This window comes from Onychostruthus taczanowskii, unplaced genomic scaffold, assembly GCF_017590055.1.
Source record: "Onychostruthus taczanowskii isolate IOZ18803 unplaced genomic scaffold, ASM1759005v1 scaffold10, whole genome shotgun sequence".
Lineage (NCBI taxonomy): Eukaryota > Metazoa > Chordata > Aves > Passeriformes > Passeridae > Onychostruthus > Onychostruthus taczanowskii.
Genome location: NW_024496526.1, coordinates 13,918,927 through 13,942,067, shown reverse-complemented (window position 1 = coordinate 13,942,067; position 23,141 = coordinate 13,918,927). Strand labels below are relative to the sequence as shown.

The 23,141-nt window shown below is 41.5% G+C and overlaps 1 protein-coding gene across 1 annotated transcript in view; it reads right to left on the bottom strand.

Annotated features, from left to right (window-relative positions):
• Nucleotides 1-19,632, bottom strand: part of KYNU (kynureninase) — a 60,607-nt gene extending 40,975 nt beyond the window's left edge. Inside the window, exons 1-3 of the mRNA XM_041407855.1 lie at nucleotides 19,502-19,632; nucleotides 11,857-12,046; nucleotides 6,476-6,596 (exon numbers count right to left, since the gene is read on the bottom strand). Coding sequence (XP_041263789.1) covers nucleotides 6,476-6,596; nucleotides 11,857-12,025 — 290 coding nt within the window. The 5' untranslated portion in view covers nucleotides 12,026-12,046; nucleotides 19,502-19,632. The remainder of the gene's footprint in view (nucleotides 1-6,475; nucleotides 6,597-11,856; nucleotides 12,047-19,501) is intronic.
• Nucleotides 19,633-23,141: the final 3,509 nt, after the last annotated feature.

Here is a 23,141-nt window from a genome sequence, read left to right as displayed (position 1 = left end):
TCAGAGCAAAGGCAATTCATTGGTTTATGACAGGATTTCAGTTGCTTGAAAATTATTTGTTTTGGCCCACAAAATTCCTCCAGAAATTTCTCAGAGTAAAGATGATAGCTTTTTCACAAGCCCCCTGGAAGTGGCTACATGGGTTCTGGAGGACTCTGGGAGCAGGGAAGCTGGGACAGGGCATCCCAGTGTGGCATGGCACCTGCTAAGCCAGGTTGACATCACTGCACAGAGAGCAGAGATCACCCTACAGACTTCCCCAGCCTGCATTTCTGGCTGGACATTACATGGTGCAGAGGATGATAGACTTAAATACTGCCTTGCTCCCAGACAGGAATCTTTCTTGTCAGAAACAATTTCCATCCTTCTGCATCTCCTGTCTGAGCTCACTTTCTGCATAAACCAGAGGGTATTTCATGCAGGGGCAGGTGCTTTGCTGCATCCACAGAGCTGCTTGCTAATTTTTATTGCTTCTCTTCTCCCTGCAGAATTGTTCTAGATCTCAGTGTGCACAAAGCTTTTTGGGTTGACAACGGCTATTTTAAAACTTTATATTGCAAACTGCTCCTGTCTGCAGGGGTCATATGGTCACCTTAAGCTCAAGTGTGCTGCTACTCTGAAGTGACAGATGTATAAATTCAGTTCTGGATTGAGTGCTTTGAACTAAATTTTCCTTCAATTATGACAGAGAAGAAAACTTCTAAGTTTTCTTATATATCTGCCAAGCATATATAAATAAAAAGTTGCCTATTTTCTTAAACATTCAGGGTGTAGAGTACAGATTTAAATGCAAATGGAGGCAGATTGAGAAAAGTAATAATGCTGCTAATCCAGGGAAACATTGCTCTGGGCTCCCATCTCACACTGGATGATTTTCATATTTGCTGAGCACCATGGGGTACTTGTGGAGTTGGAAACACCAGGCTGCATGAGGCTGAGTATAAAGCTGTTTCAAAATAAGGACAAAGCCGGTAGGAAGCCGGGTAGAGAGCAGAAGACCTAAAAGCTTTGATGTGAGAAAAAAGGAAAAAAAAAAAAAAAAAGTAGTAAACTTTTTAAAGAAGAGCTGGCCCACAACATTCACTGAAAATCACAGGAGGACAGCTGGCAGATTAAGGCACGAGAAAGGAGGATGCATGAGACACTACCCCATCCTCAAGGCTATTTAAAAGATTGGTTTTCCCTATCCACCTCATACTTTTCCTTCTCAAGTAGAGTCTCATTCTGTCTCTTCCAAAAATTACCTGGGTGTTTTACAGTGAGACCCTTTTTGATTGACTTGGGTCTAATTCATGCCTCATAGGGATATTTCCAAAAAATAACTACAATCCTAAAAAATAAGGGAGCTGTTGCTTCTAAAAAGCACAGTTGTATTAACCATTTCAAGCCTCTCATCCTTACAAAGCACCATTAAATTTTGGGCTAGATTAGGTCAAGAGCTGAAGGAGTGCAAAGGTACAACTGAGCATCTCTTACAGATAAAATAACATCCCCATGCTCAACAAGTCCAATCCCATGCAGACAAGGAGGACCCTGCTCCTCAGTTTGGATGAGGTCCTGGTACAGCAGCTGACTGCTTTCCTCCATTTTACAATTGCTCTCTGATGAGTACTCGACAGCAGAGATCAGGCAGTGTGAAATAACCCTCATTTACAAGAGCATTTCATAGATGAGGAATAAAGGCAGTGGGTGGGGAAGGGAGAAAATGCTGTGAGGGGCAGGAGTAGTGTTAAAATTTCCTCCCTTCTATCAGCCCACAATGCAGCTGCATTCCCTGAAGACAGGGGTCTACGTTTCACAAACAGCACGACATTTATTGGTAATTTCCTGTCTTATTCTTAACTGTAATAGAGTGATCAAGGGACTTTAGGATAACACAGACTGTTAAAATAAAACCCCCAAAGATTTTCAGTGGCTCCCAGCCTGAGGGAATCTGTATTTCTGAAAGAGAATAGCAAATATAATAAGATGGGGAAAATAAGTCCTAACTACCTATGGGATTTTCTTTCATTAGCTTTCCCTGATTTTATAGCCATTAGTGTCATCCTAATGGGAATTTACTAATGAAAGTTCTCTCTATCAGCACACAGGACTATCAAAATTTCAGAATAAATTTCCAAGTTATCAGGAAAACTGATATTTCCAAGTTGTGAGATTTTGGTCATGAGAATGTTTTACTTTGAGAGGAAAACATGGACATTTAACCATATTGAAAGAAGGGAGAGGCAGCATTCATTATTATTCTTATTATTATTATTATGACATAGCTTACAGCTTGCCTCCCTCTTGATGGCCAATATAAATGCCAAGAGACAAAAATTATTGCCTCTAAAATGGTAGTTAAAAGCATATTCTTGGACCCTTTTTTTATTTTAATCACATGAAACTCTGTAGACTTTGCTGATGGCACAATACATCCTATTACACTTAGGTTGTAAAATTCTATGCTCTGCCTCAGAGAATTTATATCTCTGTATATTATGCCACCCCTCTCTCAGCTCTGGTAGGCACTGGGGGTAATAATCTTTAAGGACACAAGTGCAGTGCTCCTGGCATTCCTCTCATACATGGAGAGCCTTTTTTCCCCTCACTGCACCCTAGGTAGCAAAAGATATTTAAATTGAGATATCCAAATTAATGAATACAAAACTTCACCCGTCAAATCACAGAGCATCAGACAAACAGATATTTCTTCAACTTCTATGAGAGTTTCTCATTGTGCAAATTAATTTTTAGTTGGTTACCGTTTTATTTTCAGTTTGGCAGGAAATCACAATTCCACGTTTTATTCACTGAGGACTGGCTGATTTAAAGCTTGCTAGGGGAGCTAGAAACACATTTTTTGAGATGATCCCAGGGTTTCAAAGGCGGTGAGAAAAGGAATTTAAATTAATTGCCATCTTCAGGAATCTTCTGCACTCATCCAAATCTTGTTCAAGTGCAAATTTCCTTTTTGCTCCTTTGCCAAAAATGATGCAAGGTATTTAATGAGCCAGTACAGACTCTTAAGTTGGACCAAGGTTTCAAGCAAAGAAACAGCCAAAAAAAGGGAAGACATATCAAAAGAATAAGAACTGTATGGACCAGCAGATGAAAGAAAAAACTAAGAATTCCAGGGCATTAAAACAGGAATTTGCAGCTCTACCACACAACCTGGCAAAAGGCAGAGTCCTGAGAATGGCAGGAGAGGTGGGGATGTCCAACAGGGCTGGGCCAAACTGCTCCCCTGTTTGCAGCCTTCTTGTATCTTGCAGGATTAATTCAGCACGCAGACCCAAAATACCTTCTGACTTGCTGAAAATAGTCTTTGCTACTGCAAGTGTTATATTATAAAGCTTTCCTCAAACTGAGAGGTTGTTAATAACCTATGTCCATGTCAGCCAGTTTTATTTCTAGCCTAAATTTATTAATTCCGTGTTGATATTTACTATGCCAACATGCTTTTCATAGAAGTGGCTCCTTCCCTCCCCTACACTGATACATCCACAGAGAACAATCATTTTTCCTTTCAGTCTTAATTTTGCTCAACAGCTCCAGTCCTCAAGACTTGTGTGCAGCAGGTTCTCCACTTCCCAGTCACCCTGCCAGCCCTTCACAGGAGCACAACTGGCTACAGCAGGCTCCCTTCTGTTTTAATTGTTCCACCTTAATGAGTTATTCAGATGAGAGACATTGCCTGCTGCAGTGAGTATGCTCACACACAGTAATGATTCTATAAAATATTTTAATTACTTAACCAGTTCTGGCAGAGCAGAGGGGAAAACAAGGCACTGCAGAGCATCTCTTGGCCTTCCTCCAACCAAAAAAGTCCCTTAAAGTTTGGACTTTTAAAACATTGAGTTATTGGCCACTCTAGGCTAAATGTGAGTGAACAACTCGTCATCCCTTTTCACCCCTTATTCAATAAATCTTGGATTTAGCTGAAATCATAACTGAAAGACGAAGCCTCAGAGGTTGCTTTTAAATCCATACTAAGAATGCCAGTGGCTTGGGATCTTGCTACATTAGCATAAGAAACAGTGGAAAGGGATATGGAGAGGAAGAATACAAATCCAGAGAAGGTATTTGGGAGGCAGATGTAGGATAGGAGCTGGAACCCACCAGTTAAAGTGGAGGTGAGGGAAAGGAACTAAGCACTAAGAGGAAACAAAACAAGAAAGAATCTTTTCCATGCTTTTCTCTCCCAGCTGTTAGCCTGAAAGTTACCATCATTACTTGGAGATAAAGCCACAGCTCCCCTGCCCTTGACTAGCAGTGGGCAATCTTCCTTTTCACTCTTTCCCTTAACTACAAGCAGTGAAAGCCATTTAAATAGACTCACAGCTCTTTGAGAGGAGTCCCAAGACACAACAAACAGAAAATGCAATAAACCAATTTATAAGAAAGCCAGAATCTATACCATTGCTGACTTGATGGATGTTCCTAATTTGCATGCCATTTCCTAGATTCTTGCTACTTATTTATCTAAGCCAGAGCCACTACATCCCAAACTGCTGACACAACAGCCATGGAACAGCCTTCAGCTGGGAGCAGCTAGCACCTTAGACTGGGTTTTGCTAAGCTGTCCTTGGTGACTGGAATAAAAGTACTCATTTCTGTACCATTTCAGCCACTATTCCTTTACATTCCATTCACCACCTTCTCTAAGCATACACTGTTCCCCTCAAAATTAACTTGATCCTACCCTGGCTGTCTCAGTTCTTTAGGTTCGGGATTTTATTCTGTTTCTTTTTTTATCTTAATTTGAGGGATTCTGCTTAGTTGGTACTTTGGTTTTGTTTTGATTTTAATTTGTTTTGAAACTTTCTGATTAATTCTGTGTAAGGCTTTTGAGGCCAAGCCACGTTTTTGGCAAACAACCTTTCTAGTTTTGTTCCCTCTCTTGCAGTGGCTTGAAACCAAAGTTCAGCCATTTTTTCCCCCCTAGACAAAGATCCTGAAGGCACTTTTGATCTGAAGGAACACACTGCCTACCTTTTTCTTCCAGGTTTTTACAGTCACTGAGGAAAAACTCATCTTTCACTGCAGCAAAGACAAACACAAAAATAGAAGTGAGGCAGAGTAAAGATACAGTGGAGGAGCTGAAATACATTTGCAGTCCCAGTGCATCGCTCTAAGAATGTTATCTGACTTCTGCCTTTTGAAGGAGCTCAGCTGTTTCCCTGACAAAGTGGCATAACAGCACAGAAATGGACAGGGTTGCAATTTTTTCAAACGACTGGAGAAACTGCATTGCTGTGCTGCCTGAATAACCAGAGGGAAAGAGCTCTTCCCAAAGTTCCACTCCTTCCCACTCATTCTCAGCCTTCTCACCTATAAGAATACAGGTGAAAAATAGGAATCAATAAAGCATATTGATGAGCTCACAGCATTCATACATTTACAAGTGGAAGAGCAGCTACAGATTTCTCACATTTGAATTGAGAAGCCTCCATCTCGACCGTTCCTGCTGAAACAAGGCTGCCCACTTAGCAGAATTCATTTTTCCTCTTCTGCCTCTCCATATTTCCTCTGCTCTCTCACCATGAAATCACATCTGTTCCACTCATATCCCGCACCCTATAAAAGAGTTCATCTCTCGCCCAGCTCACTCACTCATCTGGATGTTATTTTCCTTTCCCACCTTCAGTTCCCTGTTTTTTACTCATCATTTTCCTTACTCATCCCTGCTCCAGCTGCTCAGGCAGGTGCTGGAGATCTCAAAGCACAGACTCTTAATGGAACAGAACGTAATATTAAAAAAACCTAAATAAAGAGGAAAAAAGCTTTTTCTTTCCCCCATGTATATCAAAAAGTTCCCCATTTGTTATGATGACAGTGTGCCTTTCCTGCAACATGTCTTTCTTTTATCCTGTCTCTTTTACATCAGATTGGTTTAGCAAAGCTTGTTGTAATTCACACTCAGCTCCTTATTGAGAAGACAGGAATGTTTCTTTCTAAATAAAATTAACTTGTCAGGCAGAGACCTGGTTTAAGAGGAGCCAAAAACCTGCCAGCATGGGTTGCAGCATCACCTGCATTCAGTGCTTTTTCAAAGGGAACTGCTTGTTGCATGGCCTGTGGAGTGAATCACGTGCAGTTAAAAACATTAATTAGAAAATCACAGGGCCTGGAACCCCACCACATTCACCAGCAAGCAGCAACAACCAAATAGGTTTGTGTGCTTTGTAGGGACATTTTATAAACACTGCAGGGTGGGGAGGGTTAAACTGCACAGGTCCTCCAGGTGAGCCAAGCAGAGCCACCACACACAGCACAGCTGCCACAGCTGAAAGGGTCTATTCACCTGTGTTACTGCTCCTGCCTTTAAAAGAGATATAAACAGCACTAGGGAAACACTGAACATGTTTTACTCCTGGGCTGCAGCGCTTTTAATGCACTCTTCTGCTGCTCAAGCAGTTCCAAGGAAGATCCCAGAATAAAGAGCTCCTCTGAAGCACAGGTCAGCATCTGGCCCACCCTGCAGGGTACTCACGTCCGAGCCCACTTGTCCAGTTCTTCATCCAAGTAAGTTTTAACTTTTCTTGGCTGGAGGCCAAGAGAATTCCCAATAAAGTACACACAGCTCTCCTCTCCATTCACCAGGGTCAGGTCAGCTGTAGAGGGAAACCAGAGAAACAGAAGGGTCAGCACGTGGGACTGAGCACAGCAGGGTCAGCACAGCACAGGTGGGACACAGCACAGGAGAGCCAGCAGGTGTGGGACACAGCACAGGAGGCTCAGTACATGTGGGACACAGCACAGGAGGGCCAGCAGGTGTGCACACCCCCCAAACACCTGTGCCACCCCCAGAACTCTGTCCATTCCCCATCCCCTGGGACATCACAGTCCCCACATGCAAACAGTGGTGTGACATCCTGAGCTCTCTCGCAGAACATCACTCAGGTAACCCTGAAGAGCATCTAAGCAACTATTCACCTTTTCCTCCTACAATTTTTGGAGCTGATGAGAGTGCAGGCACCACTAAATCCCCAGCTCTCAGGGGCTGTGTGAGAAGCAGTCACGAGCACAGATTTTATCAGGTCTGTAACCAACAGTGAGTAAACAGGGAGTATTTTCCCAATCAGGCTACCCACTTTTCTTCCACCACCAACGTATGCCTGCTCTGAGTGATGAAGCTACTGGAATCATGCATTTAAGAAAAGTTAGGACTAGGTAAATCTGTGTCTTTCATGTAAGTTGTCCCTGAACTACTAAATCTCTATTTAGAAAAAATGCAATTGTTGAGGAGAATATTTTAAAGCAGTCTTAAAAGTTCTTGTCAGCAAATACTGTGGTCTGCACTTCATGTCATCATCTGAGGAGAAGGAGGAAATCTATGTTGACAAACCCTTTCAATGATTAGGAGAAAAGCAAGGCAGTAGAAATTTATAAATAATAGCTCTAGTGAGGTTCTGAACAATCTAATTACCCTGTGTCATCATCCATCAATCCAAACACAGCCTTCTTCTGTTATTTCTCATGCTAGAGATTCTTGGAGGGACAAGTGATGGTGACCTTCTAGAAGTGGTAATTTGCATTTGTCTATACCTATACTTAAAATACCCCTGAAAAATAACACATATAATTTTGATAAATATAATTGATATCCCTCAGAATAAGGATCAAATGATTGAGCATGTTAAGATACATGCTAAAAATGAACCACAAGATTGCAATTCAGTCTGTGAAAATTTTGTAAGGACTGTAGAAAAACAACCTGGAAAAGGTTTCTTACTACCTTTTGCACTAACAGTTACCAATTTCATTGACCTTCCCCAGAAACACATTTTTCAGGAGTATAGACAACTTGGGTAATTTCTTAATTAAAGTTTTAGAGGCTTTTAAAAAGCATAAGTCAGAGAGCAATCTCAGCCTAATCTGTTTTGCAGATATGCTGTCTGTTTTTCATCTCCATTGTAATATGAATGAAAACAGAGAGGCATAAATATCAGCCATGCCCCCAAATTGATTCTATTAAAAGTTCTTTTCCTACCAAGAAACACAATAACACTGTCCCCTGGGGTTAGAGAGAAGGATCTTACTCAAGAATCTGGAGCTCGATCTCACCAAGCAGTAAAACAGGTGAGGAATTATCAGCAAGGCAGGTCTTCTTACACCACAGTCCTTTCTAAATAGAAACAGCTCTATTCACCATTGGAGAGACAGGACATTGCCTTTTTGATAAAGTTATTTTAACACTTTTATACCTGTTCCTTCGGATATTCTTTTCTTTATGTAGTATCAACTCTAAATTCGGATGAACATTTTTTCCTTTAGACAAAAAGCTCTTTACTTCCCCCTCTCTGACATCACTAAAAGATTCATTTTGGACCATTACTGCTTGTTTTTTTTACCATCTTTGTAATTTCTCCTGATCAGCACGTCCTCATGCTCCAACAATTCTACATTCACTGTAATATTCTTTTTTCCTAGCACTTGTGTTTCCCCAAATTACATTTCTTTCTCACGGTATTGGCCCTTTTAATTTCTGGAGGTGCTGTGGTTGATTTGAAACACATATTAAAATATTCTAACAGGAAATAAACACAACTGAGGAAATAAAGGCAAAGAAAAAAAGAAACAACTATTGAAATGTGTTCTTAGAGTAGCCTGGATCAAAAAATACATTTGCATTAAGATTAATTAAATATATTATATATTCACACACCTACTCAGTTTTCTGCAAACTGGCCAAATCTAATCACACACATTATTTTGCATACTAATTATACTCATTCATCTACATTAAAGATGCACTTCTATACCTTTTAAATCTAAAAGGAAAAGCAAGTTTATTGTCAGAAATATTCAGTCCCAAACAGAAAGGAAAAATGTAATAGGTTCATTAACCAGAAAAGAAGGACTAAATCTGCTTTTACTTATCTGAGCTCTGTCCTTAGCTGAAGGATGAATGATCTCCACTTTCACACCTGCCTGTACCCTCCTCACCAGCCCTCCAAAAAGCCAGATTTTTATGGTTAACCACCACTTTTAACCATTGCTTCTGCAAATACAGCTCAGTGCTTTCACTCCGGGGCATCTTTTTATTCCCAAGAAACCCAAATGACGCCCTACTCCTTTAGCAGGTGACAAAGCATGAGCCATAACCTTATTCAGAAGGGGAGTTGGTGCCCAGCTGCAGTCCAGGCATTCCTGCCTCCTCCTTCCCTTTAAGAGAGGTTAAATAGACTTTGCTGTCAGCTCGGAGAAGATCAACGGGATCCAAACATTTCCCTAAATCTTCTGCTGTCCTCTTTTCCTCATTTGCTCACCTGAGCTTTGCCCCTCATGCTTGCACGTAAAACCTTCCAGATTTGCAGGCAGTTAGGCTGCTACTGGTTTCCTCTTGATGGATACAGCAAATAAACAGCCCTGACAGATTATAACTTGGTAACTAAATTAAACTATTCTAATGACTTCCTAAATATTTTCCTGTACGTCATCTTACTGTTGTCTCCTATGGAGGTTCTCATCTGCTTCTTGTAAGGCTTCATTTTAAAGCCTCATTGTAATGCTTTATGTAAATATATAAAGAATATTTGATGGCTAATATCTGGAATGACATTTATCTTCAGGAATGTGTTATCTGGCATCCGCTCCTGGGCGCAGATAAATGTCATGGCAGATCTGTCTCTATGGTATAGTCACACAATGTAAATGTATATATATTTACACCCCTGCTGTTCTTCAGCAGGGAAGCTGTTCCTGATGACAGCTGAAGTACAGAAAGGAAGGACAGGATAAAAAGGGGAGAGAAAAACCCCGCAATTTAGGAACACTAAAATGATGGGTTCTCTGTGCTTTTCAACTGGTACTGCTTTGTACATTGTTTATCTTCACTAAAAACATATCTATCCACAGTCTGAGGACTAAATATTATTGTAACTGCAGGGGGAAAACCCCACAGCAGCAGTCTTTGGGTCTAAATATTGCAGTAACTGAGAACCAAATAATAATGGACGTTGAAAGAGAAGAAACCCAAACTGTCACATGGGTATCAAAACTTCTACCTACTTCTCAGAAGATTCTTTAATCCAAAGCTGCTGCAACACTACACTGAAAAGTGACCTTTGGTGTCCTGTAGAGACATTTGACATTCTGCAGTCAAAGATCCAGCTGCTCCTGCTTGGGCTGGATTCCAGCAGCACCACTGCCATGGGAACTGTGTTCCAGCATCTTTGCAGCTTTAGTGGCACAACTTGCAGCACCATGGTGGCAGGTGAAAGAGCTTTGAGTACAGAATAGTCAAATATCCAAACAAACAGAGGAGGTTTAGGAAATTCTCTTAAGAGACCAGGGTAAAAAAAAAGAAAAAAGACAAAGAAAAATTACAAGGGCATGGAGGAAGCACATAGTTTAAATATTTGCAAAGTGTCCAGTCCTGCTCTGAATAATAGAAACAGCACAACTCAAGGATTTAAATGTGGGGAAAGATAAGCCAACACCACCAGAACATAGAGAACTGAGATTTATCATCCCTGTGTCCCAAGGGCAGGAGCAGACTGCATTCCCAACACTCATCATAGCTCAGCAGGAGGGTACTGAAGACAGACTGTTTCAAAAGATGTCCAGGAATTCAGGCTACTGACACCGTTTTATATCACAGTCCCTTTCTGGTCACACTTTGATGAATGCACATGTAATTTCTCATTTACCATCAGTAATGTCCTTTGAGAAAAAGAAAATCTGCAGGAAATTCTGTCTGCATTCATTGGAAAAGGAAAAAAAAAAATTGCAAGGAATTCTACCGTATTTTTTCCTTTCATTTTCGATAGATACATTTTGCTGAGGCAGGAAGGAAGGAGAATGACTGTGCCTGTGTGTGTTCATCATCTAAGGAAATAATCTGTCATTTCTCCACTGTGCAGTGACTAGGGCTTGCAGAACCAGCACAGCTTTTGCTCTCCAGGTAACTGAGATAAAAATAAACCTAGACAGGGCTTGGGAAGCAGGAGAGACTAGGACCTTGTTGCCTCCATAGGTGGCTGCTCCCAGGTGTCCCTGCATGAATTTGGCTAAACATGGTGGCTATTGCAGGTACCAAAAAAAAGTTGGAGCTGGTTTTTTGTTTTGATGGTCTGGGAGTACTAACCCCAAGCAAATGCTTCCCTCTCAGCGTGCCACCCCCTTTGTTCCATCCTTCCTGCCTCCAAACCAAGCCCTCCCCATGCCCAGACATGCCACAGGCTCCTCAAAGCAACCTGTGGAACAGGAAAGAAGGAGAAAAATGTCCAGAACAATTTCACATAGCTTCACTGAAGTCAGGTGCTGTCTATTTTTAGGCAATTCATGAGGAAAGTGGAAAATATCTTCAAATAAAAGTCTTCATTATGAATTATTTGCTCAGATCAATTATTTGTTCTGAGGCACAGTCCTCCATTTGGCCTCAGCGAGAAAATAGCTCCAATAAGACATAAATGTTCACATAATATATATACTGCCTCTTTCATTAAGTAAAATAATTCTAACCAGACAGATAATTCCAAGCTGAATCACACCAAAGAAGCAACTGCTCTGAACTACCCAAGTGAGGCTGCTGTTTCGAGCCATTAGACAGAAAAGCTCCTGCCTATAATTTTCAATCAGTCACTACATTGTTCAAAGCTGCTGACTGACAGCATAAGCACCACATAAGTACTGTATCTTCACATTTGATTCAGGATGGCAATGAGAACATAGAGCTTTTGGTGCTAGAATAAGCTGATGGATTGATTTAGCAACAGCGGGGACATTCTGTGCTCAGATATGACTACAATTGCTCAATTATCTCATAAGTGACGATGATTTCCAAAGACTTGTGATAAACACATGCAGAAGATGTGAAGCCCAGCCCTTTCCCCCTCCCTCTCCTTCAACAGCAATTATAACTCTCACTTGGGGGCAGGTCCTTGACTTTGGGGACATAGAAACATTCCCGAAGATGCTTTAACTCATCTTTTTCATCTAAGTGGAAAGCAAGTTTTTTGTCCGTGGGACTGCATCCGAGCTGCAAGGCAGTCTGTTCCAAAATACTTGCTGGGTGCATAGGAGAAGATGGATCCATTTTCAGGTCATTCAATTTCACCTGAAAATCAGAAATGGCAGTTTAGCTTCTGCACTTTGCATAGTCACAAGTGGCTGACAAGCAACCACTAAAGCTGCACCATTCAAGACCCAAACTTACTTGATTTAAAGCTTTTAAAAAATGAAGTGTCTGAATAGAATGGTAAACCTGATCAAATAGTTCCAAGGCAACATATTGCTGTAACCCCCAAAGGCTTTTTTCTTTCTCTTCTATAGATACAAAGCTCTTCCCTTTTTAAACTTTACCAGCCTCTTCTAAGTTCTCGCACCAGACTGACAGCAGCTCCAAATGCTGAAGTGTCACTCACAGTCTGGAGACATCAAAGCCAAAGGCAGCATTATTGTTCCTGCAGTCTGAGCTCCTAAGAATAGCAGGTGCACACATACACTGAAGTTGTTTCCAGGCTGTGCAATGTTCAGCATTTTTTGCCTCAGAAATTGGAGGGGGTGTTTGTATACAGCCGTGCTCATGTGCAAGGGCAGAGCAGGCAGGATGCAGGTGTCAGGCAAACACAGCTTTCAAAATCAGGGCCTTGAATTAATATTTCCTTTCAGCTACGCCAAATATCCTGCTGGTTTAGATCTGTTTCTCCTGGGAAAGGAGAGAAGCTCAAGTGAAATCAGAAATATGACAGACCATGAATTCTAAGAGAACGCCCAAAACTAACTGCAAAATTTACAAGCTCGTTGATCTTGATATGAAAACAGTCCTGTAGCTGCAATGCTCAGAGACACCACTGTGCTCCAGACAGCACTTGTGCACTTGGCTTTACAATTTGCAGAGAAGGTTTGCAGCACATGCTCTGCACTTTAGGGCAGGACTTCCCTGCTGTGTTTTGTGGCAGCAGGCTCAGTGAGGTGCTTGGTGGCTGCCCCAGTTTAGGGAAATATGTAGTTACACCACAAAACATTCTCTGCCTTTTTAACATCCCCAAGAGTCTTGATGCAAAGGAACCCTAGAGGGGATAGGCTGAAATAGGCTAGATTAGCCCATAACAAGGAACCCAGGGCCACTAGAGAATATCACTTTTTGTCTCTGTTTCGGAAAGAGAACTCTTTAAGTACATATCTCATAAGCTCTTCTTTCTTAAAGCCAAAATATCCTACATATAGCTATCAGAAACAAGCTGTGGATAGAACAACAGATGACTATTGAGAAGAGCTTTGTCAACACATATGGGAAGGACAACGGTTGGTATTTAAATATAAACTCCCCAAACAGCACAGCCTCCTTAGTGCTAATTAACCCTAACCTGTTTATACTCTGGCCAAATGGCCAGCATGATGCTACTTACTGCTTTAATCTGCTATCATTTGGTTTTATGACCAGAACATAATCTTTCACCCCTCCAGACCTGATCTCTTACACAGTAACAATTTTTCCCCTCCCACCAACATGAAGAGTTAAAAAAAAAAATAATAATAGCAGCAGAGTTCTTTAAAACAACAGTTTTCATTTTGCTAATGTTCACCCTGCCCTGGGAGTTATTGGAGACATCCTATTTTTATGCCATCTCCACACAGGTTGTTCACACCTCCTCATTGTCACCAAATTTGTCATTCCCACTCATTCACCATAATCATCATTTAGGTATAAAAAGGAAAATAAAATGGCAAAAACGTTTTGGGGGAAAAAAAAAAAAAAAAAGAAAAAATATTTCAGCATCTTGTTTTTCAGAGTGCTTTTCAAGGTTTCTAAGAAGCAGAGGGCTACACCCAGACCAGGAGCTGGGTGTGATGCTCAAGTGGCCCCAACTCCCAAAGTGCCACCCCACTGAAAACCCTGAGGAAGCTGTGACCAGGCTCCCTGTGCCCCAGGGAACTGCTCCTCCGTTCCTCCACAGCTGAGCAGCTGATCCAAGAGCTCTGCGCCCTGCTGGGATGTCAGTCACAGATGTGCCTTCTGCGCCTGCTTTGGCAGACACCAGGGAGGTTGGCTTAGGGATCTCTATTTCCTCCAGACGTTGTGAACCAACAAGAAAAGCAAGTTATGGTCACATCACTAATACAGACACCTCATTATACACATTAAGTTTCACTTCTCCAAATTACAGAATTAATGAGAGCTTCTTTCCAAGCAATACTTGTATCAGCACTTGGAAAGCAGAACTAGGTTTTGTTTCCAAAGATTGTTTATTTGATTTACAACTCCAGCATGGATGTCCTAATGCCATTATCAAAGCATGTCCAGCACACACATAATAAAGATAGAGCCCTCTATTTTTAATAATAAGTACTTAATGTAAATTATGTAAAAAAATCCTTAGATGAGGGGTTGAAACCCATGTCTCCCTGTCTCCTTCTAGGTAAAATAATTGCCAGTGCAGTATTTTCTGTAAAATCTCCTTCCGACTCAAGTTATTGCCTGGATTTTTCTTTTTTTTTTTTTTTAATTTTGCTCCCTGGTGACATACCTCTTGGAGGTAAGGAATCTTCTCAGCTCTCTAAACAGATCAATCTTGAGTTAAGAATATTTGTTAAGTGATGCTCAGCCCCCATGGTCCTTAGAAAGTATTTCCATCACCTCTGTCCTCTTCTGAATATAGCCTAAAGGGGGTTTCAGAGCCTCCAGCGTTCATCTCCTGGGACCACTGAGGTAATTGCCCTGAAATTTGTGATCAGGAGGAGGATGATAAGGGTGCTTGAAGGACTGTTTGTTATTGTAACCTCATTCTTGTCATCCATCCTGTGGAATCCCTGCTCTACACCACATGAACACAGCACAGCTCCCTATGATTTATCCCAGGAGTCACCATTTTTCAGCAAGGACACCCAGTTATTGCCATGGATTTGTGGCCATCATCTCCCAGGTCATTCACTGACCCACCTGGCAAGCACAGGTGGATTTTGGTTCCATTTGAGGCCTGACCCAAACCTCACTGAAATCAATAAATGTCTCTATTACAGACAGCAATTCCTGGATCAGGCTCTTGGTTCCCTGTCATTGCTGCATCTGATCAATGACTTACATTTATTGGGATTCTTATTGATATTAGATTTTGACAAAAAAAAATATAATATTAAATACAGAGATCTAGAAGACAAAAAATATTAAGTGCTCAGGGGTATCTGATTTAATACAAATATTATTAAATAAGGCAAAACTACTAAAATAAAATCAATCAAAATCCTGTTGGGGAATGAAATCCCAGAGATCCAATTCTGAGACCAGCATAAGAAAGTACTTTTTCCCTTTGAGTGGGAATTAGGCTTCACAGAGAAAAATCCCAGAAATGCTTGGGGTTGGCTTTTTCCAGCCCACTTAACTCTGACTGGTATTATTGTATTTTTCTTTTCCAGAGTCCTGTGCAACTCTTTTACAGTAATTAATGAGTCATTTGTTGTTTTCTACATGTAGAACAAACACATTTGTATAAGAACAGCACACTTTATCTCCTTGTAACTGAAAACAATATTCAGTAACATCTTCAAACTAAAATTCAGACCTATCAGAGGAAAATGCACTTCCCACTTTGATAAACATAGCTCCTTACCAATTTTTTTTTAAATGCAGCTTAGAGAAAAAACGAATATTTTAAGAGAAAAAATTTGTGTCCACTACCTACTCCAAAAAATGTTGTTCAGGTGTTTTCATATAATGCCAGAATGGTTTGGGTTGGAAGGGATTTTAAAGGCCACATTGTTCCAACCCCTGCCATGGGCAGAGACACCTCCCACTAGACCAGGTTTTCTTTCTTTCCAGGAAAATTTATTAAAATGTTTGACTTAACAGATGATATGAAGTCAGTATATTTTTACTTTTTTCTTCTTTCTTTGTTCTATTGCTCTCCCACAGGACTTGCTTGTACTACACCCTGATTCAATGTAAAATCTCAACTATGACTGTAGGCAACCTTTCATATTCAAAAAGATCACATGCAACTTATATTAAGAAAAAAAAGAGTCATTTTTCCATAATTTATCAGCCCCTATCAAACATTGGCCTCTACTACTTATTTCCCATTTTAAAGCTATGAAAGACAATGGGTGAGAATTAGTCAGGCACAAGTGACATGAATGTCTGGGTGATTATTTCAGTTTTGTCCTTTATGCATAATTTACTGACTAAATAATAAAAAATAAAAAAAGTTAATATTAGCAAGTCATCAAACCTCCTCAGGAAGGTCCATTAGGCTTAATTATAAGAATGATAATTTGTCCTGGTTTAGATTCACTTATATTTTTATGGATCTCCCCTCTGTCTTGATGTCTTTGTAAAATAAAATTTAAAAAAGAAAAAGTAGTTTCCTTAACCCTCCCATTAAAAACATTTTCTTTAAATATTCCAAGACGTTACTCACAGTCTTCCTACCCAGCACAGTGCTGACAGGCACACAATGAATCCCTATTTTACGCCGTATCCTCGAGGGAAAAGGGTTTATCATGGAAATGTCCTGCCCTTTCTGCCCTCCAATAGCTGTTCTCCAGATTGCCAAACACAGCTCAGCCCACAGACCTTTGATATGTGGGGGCTGGTGTCCTAATGCACACTTTGGGGAGGAAAACTGGGGGTGTGCACACACAGCACAGGTCCAGGCTGTCAAAATACACCCACTGAAAGCACCAATAATGTCATAATTGAGGCTGGTTTGGAAAACAAACAAAAGAGGAACTCCAGAACTGCGCAGTGTGTAAGAGCGGATTCCCTTCCCGTCCTTACACCAAAGAAATTGCTTTGCTTGGGTATGATTGTACAGAAAGAAGTTTCTAAAACAGCACAGCCCAAAGCAGCATGCAGCCTAGATTACTTCAGGTTAAATACACTTCAGTGAATTTGTTTAAATTACAGAACTGGAGAGAAAAAAAAAAAAAAAATCTAAATATTCATAACATCCCCAACAACAGACATGCAGCAGCAACCACCACTGTATAATTAAATAAGTTATACAGCACAGTGTCACAGCTGCAGCAAGGGGATGTGACAGAGAGGAATCATAATAGCCTCAGTTACTTAGAGTAATTTAGGAACTTATTGACCTCCGTGTCAAGAAGCGCTATGGTGCTAAAAGTAATTTTACATAGAAAACTCATCTTTTCTCCTCTCCAGTGAAACCACGTTACCCTGTGGTCGGCAACCGCTCCTGGGAGGGGTGATGAAACTCCTGAGCAAATACTCATTGCTGCATGGAGAAACAGCCACAGTCACGCGCCTGGCTCCCCAGACTCTGACCCCACCAGCCACATGATCTTCAAGTTAACCAAAAACCAAGTGTACCTATAATTATTTCTCCTGTTATTATCTTTTCCTTTGTCACCATGGTGAAATTTAAATCTTTGATTAAATTAAGAAGCACCCCTCTTCCATATGGGCACAGGAAAATAAACACAGCTGTAATGAAAGTGGTTTTAGACCAAACTCTTTTACTTTCACGAAGGAGACAATCAATAGTGGAACAGCAAGGAGCCAGTAGTGTTTGCCACCATGTGGCAGAGGGAGTGGTGGGAATTTACAAGGAATGCAAATTTGCCAGGGTGGAAAACAGAAGAAGAATTGAAGGTGAAATCAGGAGTGAAGAGAGTTGATATCTCTTTTTTCTCTCTATAAACATCATCTCAAACCAGCCACCTATTTGCTCAATCCCCTCCATTCAAGCTTGAGTGACACCTATTGCTACACATGGCTAGAACACAGGAATATAAGACAAGAAAAAATGTTTCCATCCGGCTTCTGTGAAGTTTCAGAGAAGGGTTAAAAAAAAAGAAAAAAAAAGAAAGAAAAACCACCAAAATATATAACAGAACTGTGAGGAGAGATATAGGGGCAGGAGGGTCAGAGTTGTGGACTAACAATGTAATTCAGAGATACATCTCCATCCTGGAGTTCTGTGTGCCCAGACCCCTGCAGTAATGCTTGTTTATTATCTGGATTTCCATTTTCAGTAAGCACCAGTAGATGTGACACTCTTGAACTGTAACATTTCATCTTCTTTGCTAGAAAAAAGCCCAACAAAACAACCACAAGGAGCACTTAATATTGACCTAAAATAGAGCTGACCTCTATCCATCAGTTCCTGGAGTATCATTGCCCTCTTTTGCACTGTCAAATGACTTTTTCTGGGGCTTCTCACTAACTCAGCTTGTTTACTCCACCAGCAAGACAATGGGACTGCTGCTCAAGAAACTTTATCCTGCCAGGAGTCTGGTCTGGGAAAGAAGCAGGAGATTGGGGCACTTCAGCTACTGAAGCAAAAGGGATCCAAAGTCAAACACAGCCCAAAAGGGGTTTCTATTTCTTGTTTGGTTGGCCATTTAGGTCAAACCAAGCTGAAATACACTGCGACTTTTCAATTTGCCTTTGGAAATAAAACTGCACAAACAGTGGAGTGAAAATTTTCCCACTGCATTTCCCTTTGAATGAGCATGGTGCATTTTAATCTTGATTGTGGATGGTGGCAGGAAAGCAGCTGTGCTGGCAAAGCCCATATGCTGGCAGACTTTTATGAGAATTGGAATATTGACCCTTTCTTCCCAACTATTCTTCTCAACCCTTCTGCTGGAATGAAAGGAAAACAGAGACAAAAATCCTTTGCCCCTAAGTTCAAGGATCAAGGGGGAGGGGGGGGGATTTTTTTGTGGGTTTTTTTTAGTGTTTTTTTGCTTTTTTCTTTTTTTTCCCTGTGCTATTTTTTGTGGGTTTTTTTTAGTTTTTTTTTTGCTTTTTTCTTTTTTTTTCCCTGTGCTGCTGTGAAGCAGCCAGAGGACAGGAAGAGGAGAAGGAGCTGCTGTAAGTTGCAACAAGACCAATGTACAGGGGAATGAGGCCACACGAGATGGCCAAAGTCCCAGGGGGCACAGGTCTATGGGGCAGAGAATGCAGCCGAGGGAGCTCAGCTCTCACCCTCTCAAAGGAGATGTTAGGAGCATGATGGGAAGGCAGGGACATCTGACAGTTTAGGGGAGGAAAAAGAAGAATAAAAGGAGCTCTGTGTGTCTGTAACTAAGGGCTGTGTGGGTACTTGGGACAGAGAAGGGATTGAGGGATGGGCACGAAAACATATTTCCCATACCAGCAGCTTCCTTGCCTTGTAACCACAGTGAGCACCCGCTGCCAGCCACATCCTTGATAGTGCTTTATCTCAGCCTGCTCCCCAGTTATTTGCTGTGCCCATCTGCCATCCACCACTGCCCCTCCCAGACTGACCAGAGACCACTCAAGCCTTGTCCCTTGACCAGAAGGAACTGTGTGAGCTTTTCCACAGGAACACCAGTAAAAATTGTAACAAATTCATTTAACAAAACATATGCCTTCTTCTGAAGGCATGTGACGACAACAAATAAACAAGGGCACCCTAAAGCAAAGTCAGCCCACGCCAGATGGGATGCCAGGACACTGGGTCCATAAGGTCACGAAATCTTGCCTTGGCACTGCTAGCCCTGAGCCTTCTTGCCGTCAAGAGGATAAAATGATCCAGCAAAAAAAGGAGGATTCTCTCTAACAGGAACAGGCAGGTCTTACCCACAATGAGATGGCCTGGAAGACCCTCAGGCAGGAAAATGTGGTTCTTGCAGTCAGGAAAGGAGCAGCAAAGCAATGACTGTCCAAGCAGCACACGCTGCACCTGCAGCACAGACTTTGCTCAGGCACAGATGCTCAGAAAAACCAGGATTGTCTGTATTTACAAGGCAAGCCCCACAGCTATTTTTTAAAGCATGCCATCTGCACCTTGTGATGGCATTTCACCTCGGGCTTCACAGCAATCGCTCAGTAAACAACAGCATAAAACCTTTGGTCTCCTCCCTGCTGAGCTTGCTATAACAACTGTCTTATCACTTTTGTTTTCTCTCCACTCCATCAACAGCCCTGCTCTGACCGAAAACTCCTCTGTTACCTCATGTCACATTTAAACCCTGTGTGATAAGGATGCCCTACACCTGCACCTCACTTAACTGGTTCTCCTCCCTCCCCCTCAGCACCAGCTGAGTTGCTTTTTACCTCTGAAGTTATTTGAAGGGAACATGTATATTTGACCTTTTTGCAGGAGTGGATTGCTCTGGCTGTCTGATTTTAACTTTTGGTCTGATTAAGACTAAAAAACCCTCACTCAGTCCATTAAACTTTACTTTATAGAGACTTCACACCCTATAATGATGATCCAGTGTTTATTTTTTTTTTATTTATGAAGCAGTCATTAGTAGCTCCTGCTAAATAATTAATTGCTCTTTGAGTAGCCAAAATGAGCTCCTGAAACCTTCCTCCATGTCTGAATGGATTTTTCCTATTTTCTTTTCAGTCAGACTGTTAAGCACATCTTATCTAAATAGATATGGGTTTTTCCTGTTATGTCACCTGCTCCTAGTGTTATTTTTCTTCAGGCTCTGTATTAGTAATAATTTTCATTTCTTTCTGAGTCATTAAACATAATATTTGTCCTTTAAAATCTATTCTCAAAGTAGTGCCTCTATGAAAAAAAAAATCCACAGGAATAAAAAATTATTTACTTTTCTGCAGCAACATTTAAAGAGAACTATTGCACTGCTGCACTGATAATAGTAATACCCAGAGAGGGACAATAAGGGAATGAGAGTCCAGTGATTTCCACGTAAAGGGAACAAGAGCAGTAACTCCCCACAGCTCTGATAACTCCATGGTAGCTGCAGCAGCAGGAGAACACATTTTGAATAGATGAAATTTCCTTGTGTGCCTCCAAGTTAGCTGCTACTAATAAAAGATGACTGTAGCTCGGGTGCCCTCACCTGCATTTCCAGGCTGGATGCACACACACATTGGTTTTTTTAAAAGCCTATTGCTATAAGGAATGGGTTATCACTGTTGTTGATCTTAATATTTTGCAAAGAATAAGAGATTTCCCCAACCTCTGGTCAAATATTTGGTCTCCATGTTTGCTCCGGATAAGGACAAGGACAAGCAAGGACATTTGGAGCGGTTTCCACCAAAGGCAGGGACAGGAGGGGGGACATGCCTGTCCCTTCCTGAAGGAGCAGTAGTGTGATGGCCAAGGGGGCATTTGAGAGACTGAAAGAAAAATGGGGGACGTGGGACCCCCTTTTCTCATGGCAGCTGCTTGCTATATGTTATAAAATCCTAAAAATCAAACAAAGCACCTTGGGGATGAATTTCCAGCCAAGCTCCTAACTGCTCCTTCTGCAGGGTGCATCCAAAGGTGTTTCCATATCAGATGGAAGTGACCAGCTGCTAGCCAGTTTCCTCATCCCCCAAGTGACCAGCTGTGTGTCCAGATCTCACAGAGCAACACAACCACCAACTTCTCCATCTGCCTGTGGCACATTTCCTGCCTGTGGTCACAGAGCTTCTGAGAAAGGGGAAATCAGACATCAGCTGCAATGGGATACAACAACAGCTCACTGAGAGGCTTCCCACAACGCTGGAACTTTACTTTTATCCTAAATGTTTGTGTAGCACGTCTTTTATGATGCTCTTCACACCACTGCAGGCTGACAAATAGCTGAGGACATGAACTGAGCTGAGGCAGACAAACGATCCTGGTACCTTTCCCCTCCTTCCCCCTTCCCTTGTTTGCAGCTCCATAAAAGTGAATGCACTTCACACTTTTCACTCTTGTTTTTAAACTCTTGCAGCAGTTACCACCTGGAACAAGGCTCAGGGATGGGGAAAGGAAGAAAAGGCAGGACAGAAAATAACAAGCTGAGCTTGTACTACATGCGGGCTGTATGAAAAATGAAATTAAAATAAAATAAATTATAAAATAAAATCCAAAGGCTACACATAGCACAGTACAGGTTAATCATACAGATCTGGACCCTCCAAAAGCTGGAATTGCAAGGCTGGGCTCTGCCTGATTTGAATAGCATGCTACTGTTCTGGATGGCCTGGAATGAGCAGAGGTACCAACAGCACATAAAGGATGGTGACAAAGTGGTGTGTGACACCTGAGGGAGGCCAGCAGTGGCTTAGGGAGGGGATATAGTCACACGTATCCTGTGATAAGAAACTCATTCTGCAGCTTTCTCTCCGAGAGGGTTTAACAGCACACACAGAAACAGTGGCATTCTCCTTGGCACAGCTGAACATCCTGGGAAACTCTCTAATGCCAAATAACACGAGAAAAGCAACAAGTTTTAAGGCCACCAGGGCACAGCACGGCTCTTGCAAGGGGCCAGAGGTGAGGAGAAAACCTTGAGCTTTATTCACAAAATAAAGTCATTCCCAGCAGGCTGCACGGGAACACAGCAGTACCAAACTCTGTCCAGGGGAACAAGCAGGTTCTTGTGCTGCTCAGAGGTTTTTGCTATCCTTACACTCACTCCTCCTTCCCTGAGCCCCAGAGTCCAACCTCCCAGCCCTCCCTCAGCACAGCTTTTATCTTTGCTTGATTCACTAATAAACTGATTAGGCAGCAGATCAGACCACAAACTGGCCAAGGTTTAAACAAAGCTTTAGCCAACATTTAACTCCATATTGATATTTATAATCCCGAAATAACCCTTTGTTTGCCCCCTCTCCGGTTCCAGGCGGTGACTCAGCAGGCACAGGGCTCCATTAATATTCCCAGAGCGTTTCCTTTCCATTGGCTGTCTCCCTTGTGCTGTGATCAGACCTATCAGGATGTGGTGAATTGCTCTGAGGAAGGTTACAGGTCTCCATAGGGACTGCTCATGATCTTTGAAAAATGCATTTCCCTCTAGCAAGCTATAAATGCTTACAAGAGTTGCTAAAGATCACTCAAAATAGATTATTGAACACTTTGATGCTGCACTCTCATTTTGTGTTATCATATACTTAAAGTATATTAAAAGATTCCCTAAATGCCAAGTGCATTTGCCTGGAAGAAATTTGTGTTTTCAAAAGCCAGAAGAAAATATCTTTGTATCATTCAGGATATGTAATGCTTTTTTCTGCTATCCTGCAGAATGTATTATAAGTGTTTGACAGTACCTTTTTTTGGGTTTTTTTCCCTTTCTTTTTTTCCCTTCCCCCAGAGCCACTGCCTGTTGTGATAGACTTTAGTTAACTTCTTTGGATTGTTTTTTGCCTCACTAACAGTCCGCAGTCAAAATGAAAAATAAGAACCTTCTGGATCCTGCCTTGATAAGGTCAGGCTGTAGAATTTTTCTTTCCAGCAATTTAGCCAAGCTCTCTCCTTGCAGAATACATT